The sequence below is a fragment of the Mus caroli genome, chromosome 15 (genome assembly GCF_900094665.2).
Source record: "Mus caroli chromosome 15, CAROLI_EIJ_v1.1, whole genome shotgun sequence".
Classification (NCBI taxonomy): Eukaryota; Metazoa; Chordata; class Mammalia; order Rodentia; family Muridae; genus Mus; species Mus caroli.
In genome coordinates this window covers 95,063,921-95,083,525 of record NC_034584.1, presented here as the reverse complement: position 1 = coordinate 95,083,525, position 19,605 = coordinate 95,063,921, and the positions used below count along the sequence as shown (strand labels likewise).

The window sequence follows — 19,605 nt, the reverse complement described above, 5'->3', positions numbered from 1 at the left end:
CTCAGGCACCCATGTGTCTCCATGTTGCTATTGTGTCCCAAATCCCCAGGCTGCTGTGAGATGGGAGGCTACAGTGCACAGCAGCAAGGCACACACACACTGCAGACAAGTGCATACCCAAGTGTTCACACAGAAACCTGGGATGGGACTATGAACAGGAAGAGGCTGCCACTGGCCAGAAGCTACAATCCCCAGCCTCATCTCTAGGATTCACTGTCAAGTTCTCTGCCCCAAACCTGAACTCTGAGACAGGAAGGATGAAGGAGACCTGAGGAACAAGCTCCCCTCAGCCCTACCACCTGCCAGGTGGGCAGCAGGTGGCACCACTGGGCTGCAGATTAGGACCCAGCTTTCCTTGTGGTGGCAGGAGAGGGACATGCTGGTGGCTGGATTCATGTAGGATATGGGATAATCTCCTACCGAGGCAGGCAGCTGGAACTCGGGGAGACTGAACCCCAGGAAGAGGTGAGGGAACTGAAGAGCACTGGAAGAGGTGGGAGAGAGAAGGGGAGAGAGGGCACTGGGCGAGGAGATGGAGAGGATGAAGCAGGAGAGGAGTGGGCTGAGAGGGATGAAGAAGAGAAGAGGGACCTGAAAGGGACAGAGCAGAGCAGAAAGACACAGGGAGGGGACCACATGGCTATCACATAGGCTCATATCACCAGCCATAGCTCCCTTTACCTGCCAACCCAGGACTCAGTCAGGACAGACAGACAGTGCTTGAGCTATGCCTCCTTGGTCCCTCCTTTCTTTCTTCAGACCAGCTATCCAAAGGTTCCTGGATTGGAGGGCCCTGCAGACAAGCAGAGTTCACTACCTCACATGAAGTGCAGGGAGCAGGGAGTCTGTAACTTAGCCTGCTAGAGCCAAAACTCCAGAAGCAGGGACCCCAGTGCATGGACAAGGTAAGGCATCGTGTCTCTCTCCCCGCTGACCTCTGCTGGCTAGACCATTCCAGGCCAAAGGTGTACTCTACCTCAGCACTTTAGCATAGGCTAGTTAGAGCCTAATACCACCAGCAGCAAGTCCTGGGTGGCAGGCAAATGTGTCCTAGAGTGCAGGCAGAGGGGGCTGAGCAGAGCTGGATAGTGAGTGTCCCACCCACCACCCACCCCATACCTTAACATCTCCACAGCCCTGACCTGGAAACAGGGCCAGAAGTCTTTGTTGCCTAGACCCCTCCTGTCCTGCTGTACATAGAGTCAAAGCTGAACAACAAAATGGAAGCTGTGGGGCCTACGCTGCTGCGGTGTAGGTGAGGCCTGTCATTTAGACCTAACCAGTGATACAGTCTTCCTTGTCCTTTCCGCCCTGGGGGCCTAGGAGGGTCTGAGAGACCTCCTGACATGACCTCTGGGACAGGTTGTTTATTGTGGCTTCATTCCCAGAATTCCCTGTCCCTCCAGCACCCAAGCACTCCCAGAGGTCAGGAGAGGCAGCACTGTGATGTGGTCCAGCCTTAGAGGCCTAAAAAGGAGTTGCTGAGGGAACCACGGTGCACATTTGGCCCTCAGTTCCCCCCTGTATCAGAGCCCTGGCACCAAAGCCTCCACTCCATGCAAGTAGGTGACCTCACTTTCTCACTCCATCCTCCTTGATGACGCCAGAAGGCAAGCCTCCCATAGTCCTCTAGTCCATATCTGACCGTAGCAAACCCTGCTCAAGATCCCTTCCATGGCTGCCTACTTCCCCCACACAGGAGGCACCCACCTCTGCCTGCTGCTACATCTTTGTGGCTTTATCTGCAGATGGCAAGAGGCCCTGCCTGCTCCCAAATCATAGGACTGTTCCCAGGTCTCTGAGTGTGCTGGTGTCTTCCCTGTACAGCCATACCCCACCACTGTGAGTGGGTCGGGTGTGCACCTCAGAGCCTACAGCCCCCCACCCCACCCCACCAGAAGCCCTTCCTGGAGCAGACAGCCCCTGAGTATTTATCTGAATTTCTCCTACTCTGCAATCCCCCCCCCCTGCTGTGAGAATTCGGGGTATCTCTGCCAAATCAGTATCTTTAGGACCTCACACACCACTCAACACCTCAGACGTGTTGATGGATGTTACCAACGATTATTAAACATCAGTAATTTCATCATGTTGTGATTCTGGCTCTTCTTGGCCAGAGGGTAGCTGGGGTAGGCAGCTGGAAGCCACTGCTCAACTCTCTCTCTCTCTCTCTCTCTCTCTCTCTCTCTCTCTCTCTCTCTTTCTCCTCTTTCGTACTAGACCTGCCTTTGCTATGTGGTTCACAGGCCTCAGCAGAGACATCAGAGACTGCTGACTAGCTAGTCCCTAAGACTGATAGTCAATCTGGATCCACACCAGATTCCGAGTTCTGAAATCACTTTGACGGTACAAGGCCTGTGGGTGCACCAGAGAACCCGACAACCTGCCAAAATCCTCGGGGCTTCCGCAGAGCAGCCCAGAGGCTCCAGGGAATGACATCATCTATTCTCAACAAGTAGCTAGAGCAAGAAGATGATACTCTGAGCCCTGCCCTTGGGAAGCTTCCAGAGGAGCAACACCCAGGAGCAAAGAGGACCCAGGTACAAAGGCCAGGCTACCACACAGCACAGTGGAGATGACATCCACAGCGGTGAGAATGGTGGTCCCCGTTCAGCCTCCGAGCTAAGCCGTTTAATCCTTGAGGCTGTGGAGTAGGCAGGGTACTAGCTTCAGAGATCTAACACCACTCATCCCCAGTGGTGGGCAAGAATCCAAACAGAGAGCCACCAGTGCGCATGCTCTTGCCCTTTCGTCTCAATTCTCGGCCACCCTAAGTTCCAGGTAGGGGCTTGTCACTTCCCTTTCAGAAAAGCCTTGAGGGCTCCCCACTACCAATAACATAGCCCTTCCCAGTGAGGCTCCCCTCAAACCACAGCCGAGGTAGCAACCGCTGTCTTCCACCCACACCCGCCACATCTTAGGTTTCACCCTGGAGTTTCCCAAGTCTCCTCTGTGCTCCGAATGAACCGCATGCCCCATTTTACAGATAAGAAACCAGAGGGTTAAGAATGTTAAGTAACTAGCCCAAGGTCACGCAGCTGGAAAACAAATGAGCCTGGCTAGAACTCGGGTCATTAGCGTGCCCATTTGTGTTCCAGGCAATTAGGGAAGGGGAATTAACGACCCGTGCTGCTAATGGTCCCAGGGAGAAAGGTTCCAGAGTTGACTAAGGCACCTGGGCCTTGAGAAATGGATGGGTCTCCACGGTTAGAGCAGGAAGAGTGAGAAGAATATGGAAAGTGCAGAAAGGGAGTTAGTGGTGGGCTTGTCCAAACTAGGCAGACATTGGAACACAGTGGGAGAAGCCATAGAATGGGAGTCACTCCGTGTGTCCCCCTAACTTGTTGCACATTAAGTGAGCCCCTTCCCTCTTTTGACGACTTTTCTATATATAAAGACTAATTAAGCCTGGGTGGCCTCTTGGGTCCCATCTGACCCTGGGTTGCCACTGAGCCAAGAAATGAAGACTCTGAGAGTCGATGCTTCAGCATGGCAGGGGACAGGATAGCATTGGCTGGCAGGGGCCCGGCTAATACGGCATCTAAATGGAAGCTGAGGGCGGAGCCCAAGCACGCACAGCAGTGACCCCAGCAACCCTCCTCACCATCTTCGGAACACGTTTGAACTCACTAAGGAGTTCCAGCCTGTAGCTGCTGGACCCGGAAGGTAAGAAGTCCGAACAGGATGTGGGCTCACAGGGCGGAAATGAACCATACCCACCACTACCTAACGTCTGTGATACCTGGTCACCCTCAGGAAAAGGAGAGAGTCCTTGGACAAGGCTCAGAGGAAAAAAATCCCTAGAAGGATGGAGACTCCAGAACAGAAGCGAGTGGTCTGCAAACTGGAGGGTATTTGAAGATCAAGTTAGCCCCCAATCGAAACTGCGTGGCACCTACTTCTAAAGAGATTCCAAACCATCCACAAAGGGCAACTGTCCCAAAGGCTGTACACTCAGAGCCACCAGGGCAGAAAAATCTCTTAACTACAGACAGTGGACATGCATGTGTGTGCAGACATACAGACTGCTACTCAGAACTCCAACAAAGCCCATCTTGGGTCACTCATTTCTTCTAAACCCAGCCTTTCAAACAGCCTCCATTTGACACTGCCACCTGGGAAGTCAGACTTGCTGTCTTGCCTTGGCCCATCTTGCTGCTTTTCCTTTCAGACTCGAGGTGCCTGATGGAAAAATTCCACCCACTCCACACGGCTACTTCCACCTCTTGGAAGGCAAATGTAGCCCTTCTCTCTCCCACCTATTTAGCCTCTTGCTTTCCTATCTCCTTCACCACAGAAAGTGAACTGAATGAAGGCAGGAGGTTCCTGATGTTAGCCCCTCTGCCCCTTACCCCACCACCACCACCCATCCTATCTGCCCAGAAGGAAATCCTTTCTGTAGTTTGGTCTTAGGGCCTCACACCATCTATCTGGAGTCTGAGGTGATGGAGGCTTAGCTAGCTAGTTGGAAGAGTTACCTCCTTACAGGGGAGAAGGCCAGAAGGGAGATTACTAAGGCGCCGGGCCCAGGGCTGTGACATGCACCTGCCACAGCTCCAGGGAGATGAGGGACCTGCCAACTTACCCCACCCCATGAGCTCATGGTTACATCTGCCAGGCACTGGCCCGGGGGAGCTGGTGCTGACAACAGAGCCTGGGCACAGGGCCGAGGACAGGAAGGCGGGAAAACTGCTGAGGGCCAACAGCAAAACCAACCTACAAGACTCGGATGCAGCGGCCCTCTGGCCTCCACGTGTGACCTCTGACCACGTGTGACCTCTGGCCACCTCCAACCCACCATCTCTGTTCCTCCTCAGGCCCCTGACTCTGGGCACAGCCTCTTTCTCATAGTCCTCTGTCTGGAAATCAAGGATGGGAGGAGGGCAGGTCACTCCACTTCCCCAGTGATATTCTCCCTACTGTGTCTCCCCAGGGACTCTGGACAGTTGCCCTGTGTTAAGAGTTTGCTGGGCGGGAGATGGTCGACAAATGCTGTCATTTCTAAGGTTGTTGTAGGCACACACCTAAACGCCAGTTATAAAGTGACTATAAATCCCCAAATAGATGCTTCTGTCTCGGTACCAGCCCACCCCTAGAGGAGGACCAAATGGAAGTCAAGCCCAACCCAGGTACAATTGAGCCACTGGGGTCAAAGACCTTCTCCACCAATCCTTGGTAAGACAGGCTGCAGCTTTCAGATGGCAGGACTGAAATGCCAGGTGCTGGACCACCAAGGACAACCACCTCATCCTGGTTTGTGTGCGGGTCCTGAGAGCTTTTATACACAAGTGCTTCCCAGAGCCTTTTCCACCAGCAAGTTCCAACCAAGCCCGGAACCTTCCAGCTCTGCAGCCCTGCCTCATCCTGCTTCCCAAGGGACCCCCTCTCCCTCTTCCCCATCCTTTGCCCCCACTTGAAATCCCCCTTCAGATGTGCAAATGCCCAGGCTGCAGCCCAGAAGCAGTCAAGCCCAGAGGAAGGCCACTGGGGAGGGGAGGGACAACTGACTCTAGAACTGTCTCTAGGCTCCTCTCAGACTCTCCCTTGGTTTCACCACAGGAAGCCACTCTCCCTCCTTTCTCCACGAGTCCCATGGAGAAGACACTTAGCTGATCCATTTCCTACATTGTCCAGAGAGGAAGACCTGGCTTAGGGCCATACCACATTTCCGTGTCACCAGGAGGACTGGGCAGGCATATTGCTGGACAGTCCCCACCCAGGAAGCAAGGTAAATTCTCAGAGTAGCCAGTCACTGAGTCGGGTGGCGGGTGTGGGGTCCCTCGGGACTGGAGAGTTCCGAAATGATGCTATTGAAAGGCCTATTGCCTTCCGCCACCACAGAGACAACTGGGTCTTTCCCAGTTTAACCCACGCTGCCCTTTCAGGAAGCTTCCCCCACACCCCACAGGCCCCACCCAGCTCCAACCACGGCTTTACTCCGAGTCCCCTCTGCACGTAGATGCAAAGTTTACTGTGTGCTCAGTCGCCTTGCTTATGTGTTCCTTTGCAAATGTTCTCATAGATCTCAGCTCTGCTAGCTACGACAGTCTCGAGCATTAATTAAGTCCATTTTGCTAGAGGATTAGTCCCTGCCCTTAAGGAGTGCCAAGGAACACTCTGGAATCGAAGCCACATCTCTCTCTTGCTGCAATTTTTTCCTCTTGATAATCAAGCAATCTCCCTGACGAAACTCCGCTGGGTAAGCAGCCTCCCCCCACCTTCTCCTGCTTGGACGTCCGGGATAAGGAGAGTCCGAGCAGGAGAAGTCGTAGATCGTATGGTCGGATGGGGGCAGAAATCTCTGGAGTGTCTAGGAGAGATTAGTTTCTGTCAAAGGAAAGAAGCGCCCTTTGGTGTACTGCAAATCCTCCCGAGACCAGGTCTACTCCTCCTAGCCCCAGAAACCAAGCTGTCCGCCAATACTGTGTCTTCACCAGAACCCAGAGGGCTCCCTGCAAGGCCACATGAAGCGACGGGGAGAGACTGGCCTGGGAAGGAGCCTTGGCCCTAGCCCTTCCTGACTGTGTGAACTTGACCTCTCTGCGCCTTTATTTCACTATCTGCGGGGTGAGCACAGTAGTCAGAGCCCTGTGAGGGAATGGGTAGCCAAGCACGGAGCTGAGAAAGACACATTTGTCTGTGTTGCCTGGGTCGTAGAGAGTGGTGCAGACAGGCGGAGAACAAAGGTGGGCCTCCCTGGCACACCTTCCTCATCTCCCTGCACCTGGGCCAGGGATCTGCTTCTGCTCCTTCAACCCCAAGCCCTTAGCCAACGTGGCTTACAGGGGAGTCGGGCATCAGGAAATGCTTTTTATAGAGAGCAGATCAATGGACCTAGGGAGCTGGCTCCTTGGTTAAGAGTGCTTGCTGTTTAAACATGAGGACTCTATGAGCGAGGCATGGATTGAGTTCAAACCCCCAGCACCCATGCAAAACCCTGAGTGGGGTTACCTGTTCCTGTAACCCAGCACTGTTGGAGGTGGACTGGAGGGTCCCTGGGGCTTGCTGGCTTCCAGCCTCTCCAGTGAGAGACCCTCCCTCAAGGGAGTGAGCCTCGAAGGAGTAAGGTAGAAAATGACAGAGCAGGACACCCACGTCTCTCTCGCCTCTGTGTACATGCACATAAGTCTGTATACCCACACATATACCACACAGCGTTCACACCCCACCAATCGGACCAGTGCGGGAGGTATTTATGGGAAGACACCAAGTCCCTGAAACCAAGTCCTTTCACCAACTCCCCAGCTTACCCTGAACATGGGCCTTACTGGGGGCCAGTGACAGACTGGCGGTGAGGGCTGCTAGAACCTTCCTAGTGCCAGCACTCCTACCAGGGAGTCCAGTGATCTGCTTTCATGGAATGCATTTTCTGATGCCCTCGGCCCAGCCATGAGCTAGGTTGGCGAAGGGCTCAGAATTGAAGGAGAAGGAGTGACGGTCCATGGGGCAGGTTTGCCTGGACGGCCTTCCTTTAAACTCTGCCTACCTAACACCACATTCTGGCTACTCCTCCCTGCCAAACCAGACCTTCTCCAGGAAAACATGGAGAGACGGGGCCTCTGAGAGCTGGGGTAAGAAGGGGTGAGCCAGTCCCCGCTGTCCTGGTCCTGCCCTCAAATGTCAGATTATCTGTCATGAGTTATTTTGTGTCAGCCCTATGGGGTACAGAATATGTTTTACACAGAGGCCAGCCCATACGCGTTGTCGTGAAACTGTGCTTTGTGATGCGTTATCAGCTCTTCATCCTCGTGACCCTCCAGTGAGTCACAAACAAACATCTGAGAAATCCTGTTGCAGGTCATGTGAGCAAGGTTCAGCCCAAGAGGGGTGAGTGCTCCCACCAGGACCGGGACACCCAGTCAGCAGGTGAGAGAGGTGGCACATTGCATTGGCTCCTTTCTCTCTCCCTTACCCATAAGGTCTCATGAGTGGACAGACAAGGTCACAGATGAGGATGCAGAAAGAAAGTCACCCTGGCTGTCCCTCGGTGCCAGCCCCTCAACACACAGTCTCCCTCCTCCCTGGAGCTAGAGCACCAGAGGCCCTTCACAGTGGGTCAAGGCCTAAGGAGGCTTTGTAAAAACAAAAGGTGAGTTTGCCTCTCAGTTCAGGACTCATCTACAGCCAAGTGTGCATCTCCTGTGCTGGAAAGACTTTTAGTGAGTCTCTATGATTGAGGCATGGTTCTGGGCTCCTCGACCATCTGAGTAAATTTCAAGTGGAGGAGGCAAACCTGTAAGAAGCGGTATGGAGGGCTGGTGAGATGGCTCAGTGGGTAAGAGCACCCGACTGCTCTTCCGAAGGTCCGGAGTTCAAATCCCAGCAACCACATGGTGGCTCACAACCATCCGTAATGAGATCTGACACCCTCTTCTAGTGTGTCTGAAGACAGCTACAGTGTACTTATATATAAATAAATAAATCTTAAAAAAAAAAAAGAAGCAGTATGGAGAAGATGGAATCGGTTCCAAGCCATGAGGATACAAATAAGAAGAGGCTATAAGTTCACTGAAGAGGCAGCAAGCAAGAACAGGAAACCTCTCACTTCCTCCTTCAGAATCCAGAGGTCGTTTTAACATAATTTCAGTCATAACAAAGATATGATGAGAAAGGTTACTGGCCTTCTTACAAGGGAACTTGCCCAGGGCCTCGAGAATTCCCTGGTAGTTCCACACTCCCTTGCTCATCAGAGGCTGCCCCAGACCAGAGCATCTTGGGCTCGGAGAGGCCTTCTCAGAAGGGACATCTCAGTTCGTGTTGACAGGCACTGTCTATGGTGACTGAAGGAGATCAGGTTGCCTGCTAGGGTCCAGGACACCTTGTTGGGAGGGACAGCGGAGAATATCGTCAGCTCAGCAGCAGACAGCCAGCCCTGCCCAGAAAGAAGGCAGAGCCCACACCTGGGGCTCTCTGCCCAGGAATGCTACCTGCCAGCTGAAATCCTGGCCCACACGAGCACCCTAAGGGCTGTGGGGGGGGGGTGGAATTGGTGCTACCCCCACCCCCACAGACACCCAGCAGGAAATGTGTGGAGTTCGTCAACATCTCCCTAGCCACCAGGCCAGTGGCCCTATGGCTGCCAAATAATGGGGCAGGAGCCAGGTCATTAGGCAGGGAGACTGTCATTAGAGCGGGTGATGCCACCATGTACAGACAATAGCAAATAGTCATTAGTGGCTGTGTCACGGGGTGAGGCAATGCTGTGTGGGGGAGGGGGCAGCCCTGGGTCCAGGGAGCCTACACACACAAATGCACACAGGCACACGCAAAGAGCAGTGCACACAGGCTCAAGTACTCACAAGCAGAAGTGTGAGTGGAGACACTCCCACCCTCAATGTCTACTCAGGGGCGTAAAGACACACTTGTATCTCTACACATGCAAATACATGTCTTACGTTCACACGCACAAATGGTCGCATCCACTCCCATTCCAGGGTACCAGCAGACATTTGTGTGTTCACACACCGAGGTAGGCTGTAGCAGATGCAAAGAGGTGTCTACCCATGAGGGAACATGAGACACACGCATCGTGTTCACACAGGGAAGAGAACACATACACACAAGCACACATGCACACAAGCATGTGAGGCACATGTTCCCAAGGGGGTGTGGGGAATTGTGTTTGCACACTCGGGCATGTACTTTTTCATACACAAGGAGTGTGGGTAGCTATACTCACATGGTCACATGCATGAAGGCTGTGACTAAAAATATATATGCACTCTCACACATGAGCTAATTAGACACATTGGTCTAAGAGGTCTCCAGGACCTAACATCCTCCCACAACCAGGCACCCCAACACACAGGCATCCTCTTGCCCTGAGATACACACACACACACGAATCAAAGGGGAAGCTCTTACACACCCCCATTCTCACACCTCTACTACGAAAAGCTTAGAAGCCAAGCAAAGGAAGACACAGCCCTCCAAATTGCAGCCTGAAGGCCAGCTCCTACCCTTCGAATGGCCACCATGATCTCCATGGCAGGAGACTGGCAAGAAGATGGGGCTCAGAGAAGTGGGAGGTCTCCCACAGTGTGTGGCCTACTCCCTGTCCTCTTCTCTCACGACATTTCTCTGTCCCCTATGGGCTGCAGAGAGGACAGACAGACGACTAGGCAGCACTTATCTGACCAAATCCAGGGTCAGTTTCTTCCTGTGTCGCTTTACACGGTCCAGGATGCTCGTTTCCTGATACCACTATAAAAACCGCCGTGAGATTCATGGCTTTACAAGTGATATGCTTCTTATTTTACACAAGTTTATTCATTTCTACAGCCCTCAAAGTCTGAAGTCTGACATGGGTCTCAGTGGGCTAAAGTCAGGATGTCAGCTACCTAGGCTCTTTCGTGACTCTGCAAAACTACCTGGCAGCCACAGTCTTTAGCTTCTTCCTGATCTTCACCTCCATTTAAAGGGCTCAGGAAATGACCCTGGGTCCACCCAGATAAGCCAGGCTTGCCTCCCCAACTCACTGCATGGGGTGAGGAGTGGGGTTATTATTGGCTAACTTTGGGCAAGCGGTTTGAGATGCAGAACCCTGGCATCTCCAATGGCTAAAGGAAAACAGCACCCACCCTGTAGATGGTCAAGGGGATGTGAAAAACCTGTGAGCATCGCACGCAGGCCACCTTCAGTCTTCAGCTCCCTGAGCCTGGAAGGGGCCATCTACAGACAGAGGAGGTAAGGGCCTTCGGGGACTAGAGGGTCACATGCAGACCCAGGCAGTGAGGACTGTGAGGGAGGACTGTGGGTGTCTCTAGGGCTGCTGCTCCCTGTGAGACTGCACACACTGCAGAGATCTGTGGCAGACTGGTGCATGCTGCTCCTGGGAATTATAGTCTCCCTCTCCTCATCTGTTACCATCAGTTTGCAGGGCCCTGGGGCCAGGAGGAGGGTAGAAAGCCCAGCCTGGACTACTATTACATGAGTATATATAGACTGCAGAAAGATAGCCTGACAGCACAGACCCCATGTGGAGGAATAGCTCACTGCAAATAGTTATTAGATTCCAGCCTTATCGGCTACTGTTTGTCCTCTCTGAACACAGCCAAAGGCACCTCAGAAAAGAGCTGAGGTCATCAGATTCCTGCTACCCAGTCTTGCAGGACATTTCTGAAGCTCGGCTGCATCCATTGGCCACGCCCTCTTGTCTATATCATCCCAGGACCCTTTGGTACCTCTCCTCAGTCTATGCCAAGTTCATATCAAATCTCCCAACTTCCTCTAGAAACTCAGAAGTTAACTGAGGGACTGGGTCCCCCTAAACATGAGGGGGGCTGGAGTAGGGGGAGAAGATCTAGGTGAAAACCCCAATCCTCAAAGTGGGGTGCAGTATCTCTGGGACTGCCTGGATGTGGCCTCATGCCTGAACACTGGCATAGGAATTGTGGGACATATGGAAGGATTCCAACCTTCTTCCTGGGACACAGGGAACAGGCCATGTGCAAGCTAGCATTTTACATACCAGCTACCTTGGAGATTCCCACATTTGTCTGTATCAGGGGATCCCCAACAGATGTCAATGGGGAGACACTGGGGGATGAAGAGGGGGCCACACAGATGCCTAGCAGCACAGGGCACTGCAAGGCAGGTGTCATAAACGCTCGAGGAAAGACCATGAAACTCCCTGGCCATGTCAATGCTGGGAACACAGAGACCCAAGGACTAGAGTTGAGGCTTCAGGTTCCAGATCTCCGCAAGTCTCCTACATGGGCACTGAGGACCCTTACCCAGGGTGTGAGCCACCTGGAGCCTGGTGGCTCCCCGCCTGGCTGCTCTTTACCAGATCTGGCCAGCTCGTCAGCTGGAGCAGAGCCTAGTGTCACTGTAGGTCACTGCCACCTGGCAGGTGTACAGATCTCTCCACAGGGTAGAGCATGGTTTCGGTCTATTATCAGGCCAGATAAAGGCAGTCTCTAGAGCTTGGGGGAGAGTTTAGGCTTACAAATAAGCATCTCCAACATTCCCCACCACTCCTCCAGTCTCCTTTGTCAGCTGTCCACCTCCCAATGACTCTTTGTTCCTCTCTAAAAGCAGCCCCAGGGAGAAGGACAGCTCCTAAACAGCTGTGTGCTGCAAAGGGGTGGAGAAGAGTAAGGAGGCTGGAACCAGCCAGACTGGGGCGGCTGGAAGCTGAGGCGAGGTAGAAAGGAATCCTAGAACTCAGAAAGTCTTGGTCTTGTGGACCATGCAGTATGTTCACTCCTGGGGTTAGAGGATGCATCTCCAGGCACAGATTCTGCCTAACTTGTCTTGTCCCACTGCTTGACAGGGCTTGCACCAAGGAGGGAATCACGAAACCATTTCCTGAGTGGATGACCAAAGAGCAGGGGAAGGCAGGATTGACGCTTTCTCCGGTGGTCCAGATTCCAGCAGTGCTTGGAGGAGGGAAGTGGGGTCCTCAGAGAGGAAGAACTCTTGATGCAGCTGTGGCTACAGGACCACGACTGAAGAAACACCCCTGCTGTATCGAAGGCTGCATCAAGAGCGGTCCCTCAAAGTAAGGGAGAGGAGTCTCAGAGAAGACTTCCTGCAGGAAGGAACAGATAGAACAAGCTGAAGGCCAGCACAGAGGCTCTGAGGAGGCAAAAAGGAGGGAACTCTGAGTATGTGTGTGTGTCTGAGACCTGCAGGAGCCATCCTCAGGGCTGGAAGTGACCCGGGCATAGTGGATGGCACACAGAGTGGACACAGGGGACACTATTTCTCAGACTGTCATTTCCTCCTGGCTGGCAAGCAGATGGAAGGATGCTGTTGGGGAACTAAGCTGCCCTGCAGCCCCTCAGCCCTCCCCCGAAGGTATCAACAGCAAGCGGAAGCAGGGGCCCTCTGCCAGTTTCCCCTTGTGCAATCCTTCTTCCTGCTCCTCCCCATCCAGAGGCAGGCCTGACAACTAAGCCAAGAGGCCTCCTGCATGAACTGGCCACAGGCTGGTTTTCCCAAGGGAGGGCTGAGTAGCTGAAGCTTAGACCAGAGAAGACTAAATATTCCATGCTGGGTCCTATCTGCAAAAGGAAAAAGCCTGGCACCTCTGAGTTGTCCCTGCTCTGCCCCAAGTACATGTTTAACTATAATCTAGAGCCACTGAGGCTTCTAGTCACCTAAGGAAGCTTGCAAGGACACCCTTCTGGTCTCAACCACAGAGCTTTTTTTTTTTTTTTTTTTTCAATTTGTCTCTATTTGTTGAGAATAGGATGCTACTATGTAACCTTAGTTGGCCTGGAACTTGATATGTAGCCCTGGCTGGCTTCAAACTCAACAGAGATCCTCTCGAACGCTACCACACTCAGCCAACCACCGAGATTTCAGCTATGACAGGAAGATATCAGGGTCCCCAGATACTGGATGGGAAATACAAGGAATAGTATATTTAGGACTCAGTATAATACAGGCCTCTGGGAGTCAGTTGCTTGTGGTCTTCATGAGACTCCAGAAAAAGGACCCTGTGTTGACATGAGATTTAGCCAACTCAGCCCAGGCAAGCAGACAACCAGATCCTGCAAAGTCAGGGCCCACAGGACACCTTCTTACCACCTATGTCCACACACAAACTTCTGCACAGACCACTCAGGGTCTGTGACCCCGAGATATCTCAAAACTCTTGTTGATGAGTCCTCTGTCCCAGTAGGCAGAATGAACGCTCTGTGTACAAGATGACCTTTTACTTAGAAATGGCTAGTGCCAAGAACCTACTGTGTGCCAGATTCTATGTGAAGACGTGTGGTATCAAAGGAATTTAGCCCCAACCCACCCCTGTGCTCACAGAACTCAGTCGAAAGGCAGACACAAACACGTCAACAGCCAACAATAAATAACTACAAATTGGGCTAAGTGGGCTGAGGATGGGAAAGCGTAATTAGCCTTGAGGCCTCCCCAGCCCTTAAGGTCTGCCCTCATTACACAGCTGGGCATGCCCGCCCTTCCCAGGGTTCCCTGGCTAAGGGCCTGGTTCACACTGCAAGCTGAGAGCCTGGCAGAGCAGGGGGCAATGACAAATGCCTAGGGAAAAACATTTTTTTAAATGAGTGTTCAGCATAACCTAACGTCATGAATCTAGAGAGATCAGGCGTTTGACTAAATCACATAGTTGCTAATCAGCAGAGAACCAGAAGAGAAGTCAGATGTCCCAACTCTGGGCCACTGGTACCCATAACACCCACCCATCTGCCTGTCTCCATATCCTCATAGCCTGTCTTGAAATAGGATGTAGCCTCCAGGGATCGACAGAGCCCTGACTCATCTCAGAGGCTCTGAACACTGTCTAGTCAAGCCTCGTGATGTCAGTGCTTCACATCTGAGATGTCCCACACCGAACGTGACGTGGCCGCACGCCACTGTCCAGGTGCGGCTACAGAGGGTGGACTGCCACAGGAAAGAAACCGAGGAGCTGGGAAATGGAGGAAGTACGAAGGCAGCCACCGTAGGAGGACTTTGACCCAGTAGTGAAATGCATAGATTGCAGCCTCTGGGCTCCTAGGAAGTCAGGATTCCTCTGCTCTCCACAGACCTGTGACACTCGAGTGATGCCAGCTCCTCTCACCACCGTCACCATCCCACACAGATCTGCACCACCCAGCTTGTACTTAGAGCAGCACCCTTCCTCTGTTCCACCCCTACAGCTCTTCCTCTTCCTGGGGCCCCTCCCGGAAGGTATCTCAGAGCTCTTTACCCGAGCTGGTGCCTCTGCCAAGGGTGTACAAAGCTTGCCTGGCACATGGAATGGGCCTCATCTCTCTGCCCTTTCTACGCACCCTGCATCCTTCCCAAAGCCATCCTCTGCCCCCCACTGTGGAACCCTCAGGTTCCAGAGCTACAGATGCTCAGAGGCTAGAGAGCCACACTCCCCCATCCCTGCCTCCTCTAGAGCCTCAGCTTAGCCCTACCTCCAGGGAAGACCCCTGAGGAAGAGAATAGGCACTGAGAAGGCAGAGTCCTCTGTCATGGACAACACAGGAATATATTTGAAAGGAACCAAGATGAAGGAAGAACCTGAGCAGGTCTGTGGAGGCCTGAAGCAGTTCCGAGACACTCTTTCTCCCCTTGCTCCCCTGATTCGCTGATGCTGGCTCGAAGGCTGGTCAGTATTCCTACCGATGTTCACGAAGCAAGCACTTTCCGCTCTCTTACAGGGAGAGGCTGCCAGGGCACGGGCCTGCCTTGGGCTGTCCCAAGGAGAGCAAGACAGAAAAGAGACACTGAAACTATGACATAGACATGAATGCCATTCCTATAAGACCATCCAGCCAGACGCCTCTCCTCCCTAACCATGAGGGACAGGTCAGGGAAGAGCAGAGAGAACAACAGGAAATCGTGGAAGAGAAGCAGAGAAGAGTAAGGGAGACAGGTCAGAGGTCACTGGAAGTGATAAAGGATATCTCCAGAGTCCCAGACAGCCACAAAGATCCTCATATCCTTGCCAGCTGGCATTGCCCAGACCCAAGCATGCCTGGAGCATATCCAGGAAGGACCTGGGAAGTCTCCAGTGAAACTCAACATTCCTTATCTCTTGCTACCCTTACTACCACAGACTTCGATTTGATAGGCACTCAGTCCCTGGGGCCCTGGGTCCTAACAAGACCTAGAGAGGATCCTATCTGAGCTCAGCAAAAGTAGATGCCCTCCCAGGCTGAGAGGGAAAGCCTCTGGTCAGAGACAACCTGTTCAAATGGGTCTCAGGGATGCCAAGGAGAGGGAAGTAGAGCCAGAGGAGGTTAGGGGTCATGGGAGGACTTCCACGGGGAGGACCAAGAAGTAGGTGGGGCAGAGCTGTAGAGTTTGTTTATTTGGGGCTTTTTTCCCCCTGCTGTTTCTGTTTGACAATCACAGCCGTGGCAGTCAAAGTCACCTCTACCAGCACCCAAAGAGAGCTCGGAGCCTGGGGGGGGGGGCACCAGATAGCTCCCATGTCCCACCCAGTAGCCATCCTATCTGCCATTCTTCTAGGGAGTCAAGAGCATCCCTAAGGGAAGCCCCCAGAGACAAAGGCCTCCATGCCAGCTGGGAGTGACCACAGACTGTGACTTACCAAGAACCTGTCAAACTCAGTGGGATGTGACAGGCTGAACTGAGCATTAAGAGAAACCAACCTGACCAAAGCCAACAATAAGGAGACAAAACCAGCTTCGTTCTTGGTCCCCCGCCCTTCCCGTGGCTTCCAAAGTCACCATGAACAACCAGTGCCCTGAGACCAGGCACGCCACCCCACCCTGTGTACTGAGGACAGTGAATTCATTCGGCATGTACCTTAAATGGAGGCTATGGTGAGGACAGAGAGAACACTCAGGTCATACCATGCGCAGATGCCACTGGCTGCCCCCTCAGAGCACTCTGGGCTGACCAGGAAGGGTATGCCACTAGATCTGACAGCATGCCATTCAGATACCAGAAGAAGACGGTGGGAGGCTGGGGCGGCCATACCAGACACACCAGGCTGCTAAGTGGGGTACATATAGCATGCCACAGAAGTAGGGCATACATTGTCCTGGGGACCCAGTTACCCACGGTAGATCCTGGAACCCAGGATCTGGACAGACTCCTGATGCAGAATTCTGTATCCAAGTGAAGCAGAGGTGCCCACTCATGGGAACCAGGCCTGGACCCCAGGCAGGTGTAGGTCATGTGGCTCAACCATCATGCCTGGTTAAAATGTGTGACTGCCTCGGTCCCCTCAAAGGCTGAGTTCCCTTGGTTTTTACAGACACACCCTTCTCTGAGCTCAGGGAGATTATGCTGGACCTAGCAGGGTGGGTAAGAGGAAGCCATCCCTGGATAAGGAGGAGCAGGCCCTGGCTGAGCACTGGGCTGAGAACCTTTGTAGTTTCCAGAAATTCCTTGGGCACCTTGATGCCTGTTTCCGTACCAGACTTCCCATGAAGAAGGTAGAAGCTGTATGGGTAGCCATGGAGGAGGAACGGGAAGAAGAGTGAAGGAAAAGGCAGGGCAAGGAGCTGGACACCTGGAGGCAGAACTACAGCCAATCAGAGACCCTCTTGGCCCCTTGATGGGGGATTGGGGAGGACTCTGAACCCAGGCCAGCTGTTTGGAGTGGGTCCTCTACTCTGCTTGTGACTGAAACCTTCAGCCCATTTTTCAGATGAGGGTAAAATACAGCCACATAGTTGAGGTTTTCTACCAGTGGGGACAACCAAGCTGACTCCGCACACAACCCAATGTCACATCACGTTTCCAAAACCAAGAGCTCTTGGCCTTGGTCATGTGCTTCCTGCAGGCCTTGAGTCAGTGGAGTGCACTCGGCTGGTCCTCAGTAAGGGAGAGAGGGAAGGGGAAATTAGCAGGGGACACTGACAGATGGATAAGATAAATAATAAGGGGGCTGTTTTCTAACACCAGCCTGGCATGGCGCCCAGGGCAGTCATCTTACGCTGGGAGCTCAGGGCTACACTTGCTTCATCTTTTCCAGAAGTATGCGAGCCCAGATACGTCAGCCTCTCGGTATGCAGCGTGACCTGTGGCTGGCTGCCCACCTTTCTCCCTGCTCCTTCCTTCAGAACTTCGCCTTCTTGGCACTGACCACCCAGCCCTACCCTGCCCCACCCAGCCAGCCAGGCCTCAGGGCCCCTTCCTCAGTCAGGCCCCTCTTGCAGGGGACTGTGACAAGCCCCTTCAACAAGGCAGAGCCCCCGTAGGGCAGACAGAAAGCTGTGGTACGGGGAGGGCGGGAGCCACATCATCTAACTAACAGGTTGGTCTGGCTTGGAGGAGTCCCGCCCTCCTGTAGCTAATGAACACTATGCAACAGGTGTTTTCGCCTCAGTCCCCAGCCGGCCCTGGATGTGACAGGAGGCGGCTGCCAGCCACCAACTCCAAATCTCCCTAGCTCACTGGTGAGCCCTCCAGCTCCCAGGCCCAGGGGGGCCACCATGGCCTACCGCTCCTGCGTCGTTGGCTTCAGCAGCCTCAGCGGCTGTGAGATGACCCCTGCGGGCAGTCCCCAGCCTGGGACCTCAGGATGGGGCAGCTGTGGGCTCCCTGGGCCTGGCTTCAGCTCTCGAAGCCTCACAAGCTGCAGGCCAGCTGGCACCATCCCCAAGGTGACTGTGAACCCCAGCCTGCTGGTGCCTCTGGACCTCAAGGTGGATCCAGCTGTTCAACAGCAGAAGAACCAAGAAAAGGAGGAGATGAAGGCTCTCAATGATAAATTTGCCTCCCTGATTGGCAAGGTGAGCTAAGTGGGAGAGGGCACCAAAACAGAAGGGCCCCAGGCTTTCCAGGTGACCTGGCTGGTGGTTCCCTGAGCATCGGTCATGCCCCGCCCCTGATCCCAGCCAATGGGGACGCAGCATGGCTAAACCTGCAGAGATGGGTTAGGGAATCCTGATACATCCTGGTGTCTGGGGTAAAAGGAACTTCAGGGTGACTCTGCGGGGTACTGGATAAGGGTGCACGACCTGGCTGGGGATAGGAGGGCTCTGTGTACCCCTGTAACAGTCAAGGGGTGCTTCTCGGGACGGCCTATGGAGGTGTGGCCTGCTGACTTCTGCCCAGGTGGGTGGATGGGAGATACTGCTAAGAAGCCCTCATAACCATAGCCCCAAGCCTCTGTACCAGAACCATCTCCCTTCCACCCTCCTGGCTTTCACCATTCATCCGCAGAGCCACTGTTCTGTCAGGTCCAAAGCGGGGGGGGGGGGGGTGGCAGAAGGAGGCTGCCATGGAGTTTGTATGAGTAAAGACGCAACTTTGGCTTGTCAGGAGAAAGGAATGTAGAGGACTGTGTCAGAATCCAACCAGCAGCCAACAGTTGGCCTGCTTTGCACTCACCTAGGTGGAAGGAACAGGCCCCTAACAACATGGCCCCCACACTTCCTAGACTCACTGCCTGCAGCTAGCCTAGGGCTTCAGGAAGTCCTATCTACCTTCCAAGCCTGTGCCCACTCAAGCACTCCAAGAGGCCTCTGTGAGCAATCCTCCCAGCCCTGCTTCCTCCTGTGTCAGAGCCGCACTGACTGAATGGCACACTGGTGTGCTAGGCACCACAGGGCACCTCACAGGTTCACCTCAAATTCCCTTAACTGTAAAGAAAGACATTTCGTGACATTGCGCAGAACAGGGAACCCTGGCCAGTCCTTATTTGCCTCTTGGTTTCTGACTCTGCAAACCCTTGCACATTTCTGGGGTCCTGAGCTGTGGGGGTGTACAGACAGACAGGCAGTGAGAAGAGAGTGTCACGGGTGGCCTGGATGCCTGAATGCCACAGGAACGTAGCAAGGCGGCCGTGGGCCAGTGTTAACTAACATCACTACAAACGTTGTTTTCCCAGCTGTGCAGATGAGGCAATAGGACCAGAGAGACTCATTGCATTGCCCAGAGTCACAGAGCCAACAACTGATACGGTTTATATTTAAACTCAGGTCTGCGTGTGTATGATGTGTATGTGTGTATGAGAGACAGGCAGACAGATAGACAGAGACAGAGAGAGAGAGAGATCTGAGGCAGAAATGGTGTCTTTCCCTGCCTCTTCTGACTAGTTCAGAGTCTCCTCATTTACACCCGAGATGCCCAGATTGGGGGAGGAGCAAGCAGACCTTCCCACAGCTGCAGATGGAACCCACGGCCCGAGAGGTAGGCCCTGCAGAGGTG

At 53.5% G+C, this 19,605-nt stretch overlaps 1 protein-coding gene and 1 long non-coding RNA gene across 3 annotated transcripts in view; one reads left to right on the top strand and one right to left on the bottom strand.

Moving 5' to 3' along the window:
• The window catches only part of LOC110310155, a 79,495-nt gene that overhangs the window by 18,801 nt on the left and 41,089 nt on the right, over positions 1 to 19,605 (bottom strand). The window lies entirely within an intron of this gene.
• The window catches only part of LOC110310153 (keratin, type II cytoskeletal 80), a 91,718-nt gene that overhangs the window by 51,658 nt on the left and 20,455 nt on the right, over positions 1 to 19,605 (top strand). The window contains exon 1 of one of the 2 annotated variants that reach the window (XM_021182856.2): positions 17,782 to 18,185. The exons of the other annotated variant lie outside the window; for it this stretch is intronic. Within the exon in view, the coding sequence (XP_021038515.1) occupies positions 17,886 to 18,185 (300 nt within the window). The 5' untranslated portion in view covers positions 17,782 to 17,885. Of the gene's footprint in view, positions 1 to 17,781; positions 18,186 to 19,605 lie in introns of those variants that run through there. 2 annotated transcript variants of the gene reach the window in all.